At 34.3% G+C, this 12762-nt stretch overlaps 1 protein-coding gene across 2 annotated transcripts in view; it reads left to right on the top strand.

Moving 5' to 3' along the window:
- Positions 1-12762, top strand: part of TRPM3 (transient receptor potential cation channel subfamily M member 3) — a 1135309-nt gene that overhangs the window by 798633 nt on the left and 323914 nt on the right. For both annotated transcript variants that reach the window (XM_044659442.1, XM_044659449.1), the window contains exon 5: positions 656-780. In XM_044659442.1, the coding sequence (XP_044515377.1) occupies positions 656-780 (125 nt within the window). The remainder of the gene's footprint in view (positions 1-655; positions 781-12762) is intronic.

Raw genomic sequence — 12762 nt, 5'->3', positions numbered from 1 at the left:
GTGCTTATATTTTCAATCTAATCATGTTTTAATAATTAGGATTTTTACTTTCTGAAAAATCATTAATGCCTATCCATAAATGATAATGTATTTTAATTGTTACAACTATATTTGAAATTTACATATCCTAAAATTATTTCCTTATTAGATAAACCACAAACCTAGCATATTACTTTCTCATAATGACATCTATGAAAAAGTCAAAATATCTCTTTTAATAGAATACTATCCTTTATAGTATGAATAGAAAATTCTAATTAATTTATTCATTGATTTTTCCTGTTGTGACTATTGACTTTTTTCATTAACATATTTATATGTAAACTAGTTTAGCTGACTTTTTAAATTTTTATGTGTATACCTAATAATTCAAGTGTATTTCCCCCCACACCCTTTTGTGCTCACTTGGTGCTCTGCTCATTTGGTAAAAGGTTAGATTTATATGCAAATTATTAGTATTTACTGAATATTACCCCAGAAATTTTGAATTCTCTGTCTTTGATACATGTAGTTTTATCAAAGTTATTTGTTAAAATGTTATATAATATGTATTCTTGACTTTTAGAGAAATAATAAAAGTAACACTCACTATGGAATGATGGGAAACAAATCACTTTAAAATACAAGCTTATTAAAGGTCTCTCCTCTTTTTTAGGAGTTATTCGACATGTTGGGGATGCTTTAAAGGATCATGCATCAAAATCTCGGGGGAAGATATGTACCATAGGCATTGCTCCCTGGGGAATTGTAGAAAACCAAGAGGACCTGATTGGTAAAGATGTAAGTCATATGATGTTGCCTTCATTATAAATCACTTTAAAAAAATAGAAAAAAGGTTCTTGAGTCTTTGCTCAGAATGTTTTGTTTTTTAAGTGGAGATTGATAATTTTATAACTTATTTTTTGTACATCCTATCATGAAACAAATGATAAAAGTCATTTTTCCTAGATGCATATTCCTAGTTCCTTAAACTAAGCAAATGTTTCTGATTTCCTTCATTTTCAGCATATTAATAATTAATTAACTTTTTGTCATCTCTTCTCTAATTTAGATGAGGTCTTTTACCACACCCTAAAATTTATTAATTCACTTTACTTCCAGTACAAACTCATAAGGATTAGAATACTTATCAGTGTTCTGAGGAACTGTGTCAGTCAGGGTAGGCTGAACTCTGTTTCAGTGCAAAATTCTGCTTGCGTATCACTATCAGCTTGAACAAATAAATTCTATGGTTTGAGGCAAATGCTTCTGGAGTCTAAAGCTTTGCCTTAGTAGCACATAGCAAGTAACTCATCTGCATTATATTCAAAAACTCCTGCTTATCGAGAAATGTTAAGATGAAGAATGGGGAGTCTGATTTTGCAAATGGAATATTCTGGTTGTCCAAGTTATCATATCCTTTATACCATACTTGGATTGGCCACCAGCACATAATAAGCACTCAACAAATACAGTTGATGAGATGAATTGTTCCTTTTAAGGGATAAATAGCACTAAAACTACTCTCAAGCACTATTTGTACCTAGTAGGCATTCAATGTGTATGTATATATATATATACATATATATATATATGATTTTTTAATAAGAGCTTATAGGATTTTTTTTTAAGATTCCGAAGTTATTTCATGGACATTGTTAAGATCATCTTATACAAGATTGTGAACAAATCTGGTCATTTGACTTCTTTGTTGTTTCAGTTTCTGCTTGAAAGGTCACTGTTTTCATTTCTGAAATAGAAAATAATTATTTATCTGAGTCACATAAATAATGGTACCAAATGTATTGTTTCATATAGCTGTGAAATGAAAGAAAGTAGGAAAGGGGGATGAAAGGGAAGGTATTTCTGCAATAAAGATTTCTTAATTTCTATTTGCCCAAAGGGCCTAGATTCATCTAAAACCTATTTGACTTTGAATAGTTGAGTTGCCCCTTATAAATCCTTGAGACTTTTGAAATGTAGGGATTAAATTTGTGGTTGGACTAAATATAAGAGAATGTGGTCACCAATTTTAAAAATTAATACAGATCAAGTTAAAATGACTTTTTAGCAGCTTTATTTACAAAAAAGACATAAAGAGTGAAAGTAGAGAAATATGAAAGGAGGGTAAAGAAGATATCTAACCTAACATACTAAATATTTGCTCTGGCACCTGACTCCACTTCAGCAGGGCTAATTAACCCCTCAGCCAGAGGACTTGGTGGTCAAATAAGCAAGGATTTCACCCAGTGGTCTCCTCCAAGAGACAGTCCTCTCTGGTGCTTATCTTTCCAGAAACCAGGAAAGGAGGGTGACTTTTTTTCACTCACCCAATCCATAGCTCAAAGCTGCAGTCCTAGTCCAAAGGGGAAGATCCCAGAGCAGTTTTACCAGAAGCAGTTCAAGTTGCCAGCCCCAGGACCTTCATACTGAAGATTCAGGCTGAAGACCAAAGACTTAAGACCAAAGACCTCTTGTTCAGGAAGTTCATCATCTTTTATAGTCCCTTTTTTACAACACTTCCTGTCCCTTCTTCCACTTCATGGGGACCAATTGAAGTCTTTAAATTTGCTTAATACTGCCCAGGGGGCAGTTAGTCTCTTGTGAAGGTGTATCTCACTTTAGTAAGTGGTTTGTGAACCTCCCCTACTTATGTTTAAGTAGCAGTGTCTTAGCTTTTGGTTGATTAAATTTAAAAATAGGAAAGGGGAGAATCAATCCCATCTTCACAGTAGGAACCCTTGAAATTCATTTTTCTAGATTAGAAAATTCATTCTCTGCCCTAATGCACTTTTGTCCCACTCTGATGTCAACTTTATTGGAATTTTAACAGCAAAATAAATATTGTAGAATCAGATTTGTCTTTCTACATTTCCTTAAGCTTTTATTCTATAACTGTATTTAAGTTCATTTTTAGGTTATATAATACAGTCCAACATGGAGCTGAAGATGAAATTAAAAAGTCAAAGTTTAAAAATTTATAAATAAGTGATAAAGAGATGGAAGCCATGTCAGTCAAGTTCCAGACATCTTTATATTTGAAAACATGTGGATAATTAACTGCATTAAAAAATTTTTTAAGGGGACAGCTGGGTAGCTCAGTGGGTTGAGAGCCAGAGCTTGAGATGGGAGGTCCTAGGTTCCAATCTGGCCTCAGACACTTCCCAGCTGTGTGACCCCGGGCAAGTCACTTGCCCCCCATTGCCTACCCTTACCACTCTTCTGCTTTGGCTCCAAGACAGAAGGTAAGGGTTTTAAAAAAAATTTTTTAACCTGGACATTCGTCCACCATATATGAAATTGCTGTTGGAGACTAAATTTAAGATGCCTGCAGCAGAAAATAAAATTGAGCAAGTTTGTCATTGATTCTTTTTTATCTAGAATTCATTTCCAAAGAGTAAAAGATGATTTAAGCCAAGCTTAACTCTTTGCTTGGATGTGTTTCTATATAAAAATGCTATTTGAATTTGATTCCCATGTTAGAGAGACAAATTATAAAATGCTAGCAGTTTCATTAATGGCCACTTATACTGTTGAACAAGCCCATCCTGCGACATAAATGACTTCTTATCATTTGTCTGAAATTGACTACTACCGCCACTCAAATTTAATATGAATTCAATCATTCACTAAACACTTTTTGCTGCTGTCGTTCAATAATTTCAGTCATGTCTTACTCTCTATGACCCCTTTTGGGATTTTCTTGGCAAAAATGCTAGAATTACATGCTATTTCCTTCTCCAGCTCATTTAATACAGATGAGGAAACTGACAGAGTTAAGCAACTTGCCCAGAGTCACATAGTAAATATGTTTTTGAGACCAAATTTGAACTCAGATCTTCCTGACTCCAATCCAGTGCTCTATCCACCAGACCATCTAGCTACCCCTCAACATTTATTACATGCCTACTATATGCTAGGCATGCAAAAATTCTAAAAATACAAAGACAAAAAGGAAACAGTCCCTGCCCTCAAGGAGCTTACATTTTATTGCAGAAAAATGAAAAATATACAGAAATATAATAACAAAATGTATGCAAAATAGTTTCTGGACTGTGGTTGTAAGAGTACTAGCTACTGGGAAGAAAAGTAGAGGCTTCCTGAAGAAAGTGGCACTTCATTTGGTAGGATAGAGAGGTATTTCATGCCAGATCCCTTATCTGTAGCACAAGCTTCATTATTCATCACAACAACAACAACAATAATAATAATAATAAGCAACATTTATAGTGCTTTAAAGTTTGCATAGCATTTTACAAATATTATCTCATTTTACCTGCAATAATTCTAAGAGGTAGATCTAATTATTATCACCATTTTACAAATGAGAAAATTAAGTTAGAAAGAAATTAAAGATTGCCGAGGGTCAAAGAGCTAGTAACTGAGGCTTATTTTGAACCTCAGTATTTCTTACTCATGATCTATTTCTTATTTTCAAACTGTTGCATCTCCTCTTAGTACTATAATTCCTTTTTCCCTTCTTTCTTCTTAAATTTTCCCCCAAAGAATGTAAGTTTCATGAGAGTAATTTCATTTTTATCTTTATATATACCTCCAGTACCTAGCACAGAAACAAGAATAACTCAGGTACTTAAAAATAATCATTTACTGATTCATTGTTTAGTTTATTCATACCCCAGTTTCTTATATAATAGTATCATGAATACATTGCTTAAGCATAGTGCTGACTATGGTTATTGATCCTGACATAGATGGTAGCCAGTGTGAAAGTGGAAATAATTATTGTTAATGGGTTAATGGTCATAAAGACCTAGTGAAAGAGAAATATGGCATAGAACATTGAAGCTCTGTGTGATTCTCTCATAGAGCAATCAATTTGAGAGGCAATAGAAAAAGCACTAAATTTGAAGTCTTAGATCCTGTGTTTAAATCCAGGTTCTGATATTTGTCATCTCTGTGACCTGAAGGGAGCCAGGATAACTGTTTGAATATCTGTTTCCATCTTTGCAAAATAAAGAGATTAGATTTTGGTTCCCATTAAATGACTTGAAAATCCCTTAAGTGATCAATAACACTGATCTCAGTGGTTCAAACTGAAAGTTATTTAATGGTACCTTAAGTAGTAAATAGGTACAGAATATTGTGAATAATATATTAAATTATCCTGAGTTCAAATCACATTCTTGTTGTTACTGTTGCTGTTACTGCTGCTGAATGTGTCTGTAGTACAGAAATATTAGAAACCTCTGAACTACGTCATCTCTAGTTTATGAATCTTTCCAACTCTAAATTGTATAAGATGTTAGAATGACCCAAACGGAAAAGGGGAAATTAAATTGCATGAGAGAATTTTCCTTAAAGATACAGTCTGATACTAAAGTATTTTAGTTTTTTGAACAAAACCTGTACAGTCACTCAATATTATATATAATCTCATGGAAGTAAAATAAATCCATGAATCACTGAGTCTATATTAGTAGAATTTATCTTCAAGATGAAATTATTTGGGGCAAAACTTTGAAACACTTAAATCCATTTGCCTAGCCCTTACTGCTCTTCTGCCTTGGAACCAATACTTAGTGTTAATTCTAAGCAGAAGGTAAAGATTTTAAAAAGACAAACAGACTTTGAAACAAAAATAGCAGATCTGAAAATGATAACAAGCTACTCATTTCTGGACGAAAAGAGAGACAGTTAAGTGTTACAGAGGCAACTATGTGGCATAATGGAAAGAGTACTGGATCTGTTATCAGGTCAACTTGAGTTCAAATTTGGTCTCAGACACTTGTTGCCTGTGTAACCCTGGTCAAGTCATTTAATCTCTATTTATCTCATTTCCCCCATCCATCTAATGGGAGTAATAATAATACCCATCTCCTAGGATTGTTGTGAGAATAAAATGAGATAGTATTTATAAATCATAGTATGGTGCCTAGCATATAGTAGGCACTTAGTAAATGCTTTTTCCTCCTCATTAATTTTTCACTTTAAAATTTTTGTCAGTATTTAGGGAGAATTTCCATTTTGCTCATTATTTTAGGGAACTACTTAAAATTACATCTGGTAAAGTCTACCTAAAAAATAAACATTCTCAGAAAATAACTATTGAACACTTTGGAACTGTCCTTAAAAACCACAAGATTAAACAGTGAAAAGGCTGCTGTACATGAGCTTTGCAGTCCCTGAGTCTGAATCCAGGACTTACTATTTATTAACTTTGTGACTTTGGACAAGCCATTCATCCTCTCTTAGGGTTCCTCATCTAGAAAATGAGAGAGCTGAACAAGACTACCTATAAAAGGTGCCTTTCATCTCTGGATCTAGTGATATGTTCAGAATTGGAGGGGATCATGGACATCATCTAGTCATTTAATAAAAGTGAACCACATGTGGCTGGGTGATGCTGGGCAGGTCAACTAATCTTTTAGGGATCTCTGGTAATTCTCTATAACTACTAGTTCCCTCTGTGGGAGTGAAACCACAGTCCAGGGCAGAGGGGAAAAGTATATAGTAAATCATCTATTCCTTAAGTGGTTATAATAAATGATTGTAACTATCCTAATGTTTCAAGTGCTTTTTTCAATATTTATTCCCACAATGAAAATGATATGTAATAAAAGAGAACATTCCTACCTCCTTAAAAAGAGAAAATATCTATCTATAATATTCAGAATCATAAGTTTAAAATTGGAAAGAATAATAGAGCTTATCTAACCCCCTTATTTTATAAATGAGAAAAATAAGGTCTACCTAAATTTATTCACCTATTTAGTGCAATACCAACCAAACTACCCTAGAAATTATTTCATAGAGCTAGAAAAAAAATAACAGAATTTGTTTGGAAGAACAAAAGGCCAGGAATATTAAGTGAATTGATGAAAAAATATGAAGGAAGGTGGCCTAGCTGTACTTGATCTCAAACTGTATTATAAAATGGTAACTTCAAAAGTCTGGTACTGGCTAGGAAATAGAGTAATGGATCGATGGAGAAGATTAGGTACTTAACACAGTAGTAAATGACCATAGTAACTAGTGTTTGACAAACCCCCAAAATAAAGACCAGAGAAGTTAATAATTTGCCCAGGGTGATACAAGTAGGATTAGTGACACAATTGGGATTTGAACTTGGGTCCTCTAATGCCCAATTAAGTACTTCATGCTTAATGTAACAGAGGAAGAAATATATTACTAAAGCTCTTAACCATTTGTAAGTTCTTTCAACATGTAATTATTTGAAGATCTAAAATTGCGTTGCTCCTGGTCAGAGAGAAAGTCAATGGACCCTATCAATACCCCAGGTTGATGTATTTTAAAATAAGCTCAAGGCAGGAAAGCTGAGGGTTTAGTTTTAAATAAGTATAATTGAAAAATAAGGCATCATTTCTGTTGCTTGGTGACATTTTATGAAGGTATCTATATTACCAATAATGGAAAATAAATATTATTTTTTTCTTTGATTTTGACTTAAAGAGACATTTTGAGGACTGCCTGCCACTTAGAGACCATTTCTTTCATGAAAAGCAGGAGTTGATATTGATCTTTTTTTTATATTGATCTTGAACATTATTATCCCCGTTATAAAGAGAAAGAGATAAACACTGTGACCAATCTTTGTCATGACAGAAAATGATCCTTCCCTTCATTTTTTTATCTGGATTCTGAGTTAGACTGCCATATCCCATGTTACCAGCTACTCCAAGAGAACTACATTGTTGATTCCTCTCTTATAGCCATTTGGTGGCAAATATAAATAAGTGTGCTATATCCCCCAACTAGATAATAAATTCCTTAAAGACAAGAATCATGTGATGTGTAGTGCTTATCACAAAGGAAAAATTCAACAGCTTTTTATTAATCTTTCAATTAAGCATCTCTATATTTTTAGCTCCTGATTCAATGCCTTGTATTAATGTGAAAGATCCTTAAACATAGTATTAGAATCATTGGAAGGAATATCAAAAGTCATTGAGTCCAAACTGTCCATAATCAAGAGTTAATATGTACCTAATAAGTGGTCAATCACCTTCTACCATAAGATCTCCAGTGAGGCAACCCATTCTTCTCTCATTTTGGGAAGTTTTCCTTTCCTTTTCCTGCCCAAAGTTGCCCTTCTTTAACTTCTTCCCCATCACTCTCATTCTATCCCTTGAGACCAAGCAAAAAATTCAAATCCCCTTCAAATATATGGTCATAGCTATAATGGCCTATTTTAATCTTCTTTTGTCTAGGAGAGACATCTCCAATTCTTAAAAATTCATCAATTTAATCCTCAATCTTCTCACCATAATGGTTACTCTCTTTTGGATACATTCAAGATTCTGTCTATGTTTAGGGTAGGTGATGTTTGATTATTCTCTCATTTATTTTCAGGCTCTATTCTCTACCAATCATTTTTGGGTGATCCTTCCCATTCCAAATATTATTCTCCTTTGAAGAAAAAACCTAAACAGTGAATTGAGCCTAATCACTTAAAAATCATCCCAATCTCTTATTAAGTATCTATGGATATACCATAAGTATTTATTGGTGATGATATCAATTTCTTCAAAACATTTAAATAGAACTGAGTCTGTTTTTTTCACTCACAACTTCAATGGAACTTCTAATATTTATGACACAGTCACATGTGAGGACATGAGAAGAGAAAAGACATGTTTGACACTATAAATTACTCTGGAATTTTCCATTAGCACGAAGACTACATTGAAGACAATATTTGAGGAGCAACAGCACTGGAGAATGGTTCTAGTGTTTCCTTAAAATGGCCCCTAAGTGGCAGTTTACAGAAGGAGTGCTGCAGGAATGATTATGCAAAGAGACAGAGGCTATATGAGCCACCTTAGAGAAAAAGCTCAGTATCTTTCTTGTAGTGACCCAAGGCAGTCTCCCATGGCCATTTCTTCTTTTTCTCTGCATTATGTGTTTTCCTAGATACCAAGTGCTTGAAAAAGGTTGCAGGAAACATGTGAATGGAATGCATGTGTGTGTTTTCTCTTGGATTTTTTCGTATTGATCTGGAGCAGAACCTATCTATAGATACCATTAAAGGGAGGTAATTGGGCTCAGATTCAGCCTAATATCAGTATTTGATTTTGCCAAATAAATTCGTATCACTGGAATCACAGAAATCAGTGTTCTGTACCAGGCACTAAGAGATAAAAACTGTATGTCCCTCTGTGTGTTAATATGTGTATGTGTAGATGTATGTATGTGTGTGTTTATATACATTCCATAAATGCTTATGTGAACTTAGGCTTGAGTAACTACCAACCAAGATCCACACTGGCAAGAAATGAACCTCACTGGCCCTTTGAGCCTCTCTCCATACTTGTGCCTAGTATGATCCCTTACATAGTAGATGCAATATAAATTCATTGAATTAAATTAATCTTTCCTTTTTTAAAGGACCACTCAATTGTCTACATTAGAGAAATATTTCTTGAGAAAGAACTGTTTTTTGCCCTTCTTTGCATCCCCAACACTTAACACAGTACCTGGCACATCATAAATGATTAATTAATGATAGTTGCCTGGCTGTCAATATGCTACGAGTGCCAATTTTCAAGTATGGCATTAATCCTTAGAAGGATCAGGAGAGTCACTCTTGAACCACAATAACTTGCATTTATATAGTCTTTTAAATTTGGCAAAGCTTTCCTCACAATCATCTTGGGATCTAGCTAATGGAAGTACCATATTACACTCATTTGGGGAGTAGAAGCTGAGGCTCAAAGAGGTTCTAATTTGCCCAACTAGTAGATTGCCACAAATTGAATTCAAACCCAGATCTTCCTGAATCCAAATCTAGGACCCTCCATCTGTCATATTTTTTCTCAAAGCTGTAGATGGAATAACCCAAATAATATCTCAACTTTTCATTCCATCTCCAAAATATCCTCAAACTTTCATGGAAGGAATAACCAAAAGTACTAGAAGAATCCAGTTCAATATTCATCAAGTTTAATCAACTGCACTATCATTTTTCTTTTTCTAAGTTCTCATCAGTAGTATAGTTGGCATATAATAATATATATCATTCTCCAACAATACTCATTGAATCAAGTGGCTGCAGAGGACTATGACTCATCACCATAATACTTCAACTACACAAAAACTAAAGTTCCTTTTCTTTTTCTTTCATGTTTTCTTCCTCTAGAAACTGAGGCAGCACAGTACAATAGAAATAGAGGACATCATAACTCTTCAAGTATCTGTAAAATGGGAAACAGATAATTTTGTTTTTTATGACAGGAGACAGGGAAAAAGTAATAGGTAGAAGTTGTAGAGAGGAAGATTCAGGCTCAAATTAAAAAAAACTTTTTAATAATTATGTAATAATTACATAATAATGATATGCAAAAGTGGGGTTAGAGAATCATTGTTCTAGAACTAGAATGGACTCCAAAGGACATCTAATATACTTTCTTCATTTTACAGAAGAAGAAACTGAGACCCAGGGAGCCTAAGTGAATTGTAATGAGAGATAATAGACTTCTCCTCATTAGAGGTCTTTGAGACTGGATGATATTTTTGAGCATTTCATAATGGGGAATCTTTGCTAGGTGTAGATTAGACTAGATGAACACTGAAGTCTTTTCCAACCCTACAGTTCTAGGGGGTCTGTAAAAGCACATTGAATTTGGTTTCAAGAGACTTACATTTGAATCCCATCTCTAACAACTGTTATGACTGGTCAAGTCACCTTATCTCTCAGAGCTTCAGTTGCTCCATCAGTACTAGATGACATATAAGGTTCCTCTCAGGAGGCAGCCAGCTGACTCAGTGGATAAAGCACTGGGTCTGGAGTCAGAAAACTCTGAATTCAAATCTGGCCTCAAACACTTACTAGCTACATGACCCCAAAAAGGCCACTTAATTTCTGTTTGCCTTAATCCACCAGAGAAAGAAATAACAAACCACTGCTGTATCTTTTGTCAAGAAAACTTCTTAGACAGTTTTGTCCAAGAGATCACCACAACTGAGCAACAACAATAACAAAAAAGCTCCTCTCATTTTAAATCTACAATTCCTGCAATTTTTAAAAAATGTTCAATCCCAAACAAAGCAAAAAATGCTTATGACTAAAGATTGGCGTTTTCCTTTGTGAATTAAGGATATATTTTTTTTCTGTAAGAGGACCTCTGCAACTATCTTCATTTTAGCTATGCTTTACCTCTTATTTTTCATAGAATCATGATATAATTATAAAAACATACAGGCACACGCAAAAAAATTTTACACCTTTAGAGCTGTTTCTAGTTCACAAGTTGAATGTATTTTCACTATATCATCTTTGCATTTCAGGCCAGGAAAAATCAGGCTTAATAATATGGTTGATAGCCAATTCCAATAGAGCAAGCAATAATGCATCTCACAGTCTCTGAGGGCTACCAACTGCGACTTCATTTTACAAAAGCTTAGAAAATTAGCCAGGATTCCTCTTCCCACTGTTTATTGGATTCCTATGATCATTCTCATTAAGTCTAACCCAATGGCAATACGACTGGGAATTGGAAGTAAAGAAACAGCAAGGCAGAGAAGGAAAATGTTTAGTGAGCCATCTCTTCTCTTTAAATGGCATCATCATGTGCAGTTTACTTCAGACACCTAACCGGGGAGGGTTTGGGGGTAACCATACAAAGAAATGCCATCCAAGTAACCCCTGAATTATAGGGAGCCCAACAAAAGGGAAGGGGATCTCTTGTCCTAGAAATTTTGTAGCCACCTTAAAAGGTAAAGGGCTGCAGGAAGTTTAAAAGATGACAAAACAAAGTAATTCTGTTATAACTATGCTAAACTGAATATAGAGGCCACTAGGTCATTATAAAAGTAGATAGAGTTCTGGGTCTGGAGTCAGGAAGACACATCTTCTTAAGTTCGAATCTGGCCTTTGATGATTACTAGTTGTATGACCCTGGGCAAATTACTTAATACTCTTTGCCTCAGTTTTCTCATCTATAAAATGGGCTGAAGAAGGACATGACAAACTGCTCCACCAAGAAAATCCAAATGGGGTCAGGAAGAGCGAGACACACTGAAAAACAACTGATCAACAGCAAAAAATTGAACATATACATTTTTAAATCATAGAAAAGTTCAAGTTGCAAATCCCTCTATTTTAATCTTTATACATGAAACTCATTTTAGAAATTTGCTATTTGAAATGCTATATGAAGTTCTGCCCTAGGTCATCTAGAAGGGGAAACTATATCCTTACAGAGGCTATTTAGTATAAAGGAAAGAAATTTTGCAGTTAATATTTCAAAGGAAGATAGGCTAGTCTAATGAAAAAATTCTTAACCTGGGGTCAATGAACTTGTTTTTTTAAAAATATTTTGATAACTGTATTTCAATATAATTTGTTAAATAATAATCCTTTGCATTTTATGCATTTAAAAACATTTTTTTCTGGAAAGAGGGGCTATAGGCTTAACCAGTTTGCCAAAGGGGTCCATGAAATAAGAAAGAACTTCTGAACTAGTAGTGTTCAAATCTCTGAACCTCTGAACAAGTAGTGTTCAAAGTAGTAATGAAATATCTTCTTAGAGAAAATAATTGCTCCCAGAACCAACAAAGATCCTTTTCTGCTCATTCCTCCTACCTTGCTTCTCTTTATAAAGGATGCTTGGTTAGGATTAGGGCAGGTCACAGAGAGGTGGGTTTATTAGAGTGGAAAGCACAAAAAGGATAAAGCATTAATCTCTCCAGGGAATGAGCTAGGGAATCCATTTTCAGAACACTGCAGAGGGATGTAATTGTGCCTCCTGTTAACTTTAATGGGACTCACACTGCTCCAATATCTGTGTACTGTTTAGAAAAGGA

Source organism: Gracilinanus agilis, chromosome 1, assembly GCF_016433145.1.
Source record: "Gracilinanus agilis isolate LMUSP501 chromosome 1, AgileGrace, whole genome shotgun sequence".
Lineage (NCBI taxonomy): Eukaryota > Metazoa > Chordata > Mammalia > Didelphimorphia > Didelphidae > Gracilinanus > Gracilinanus agilis.
The sequence above is the reverse complement of the archived record's forward strand: the minus strand, read 5'-3'. Positions and strand labels throughout refer to the sequence as shown.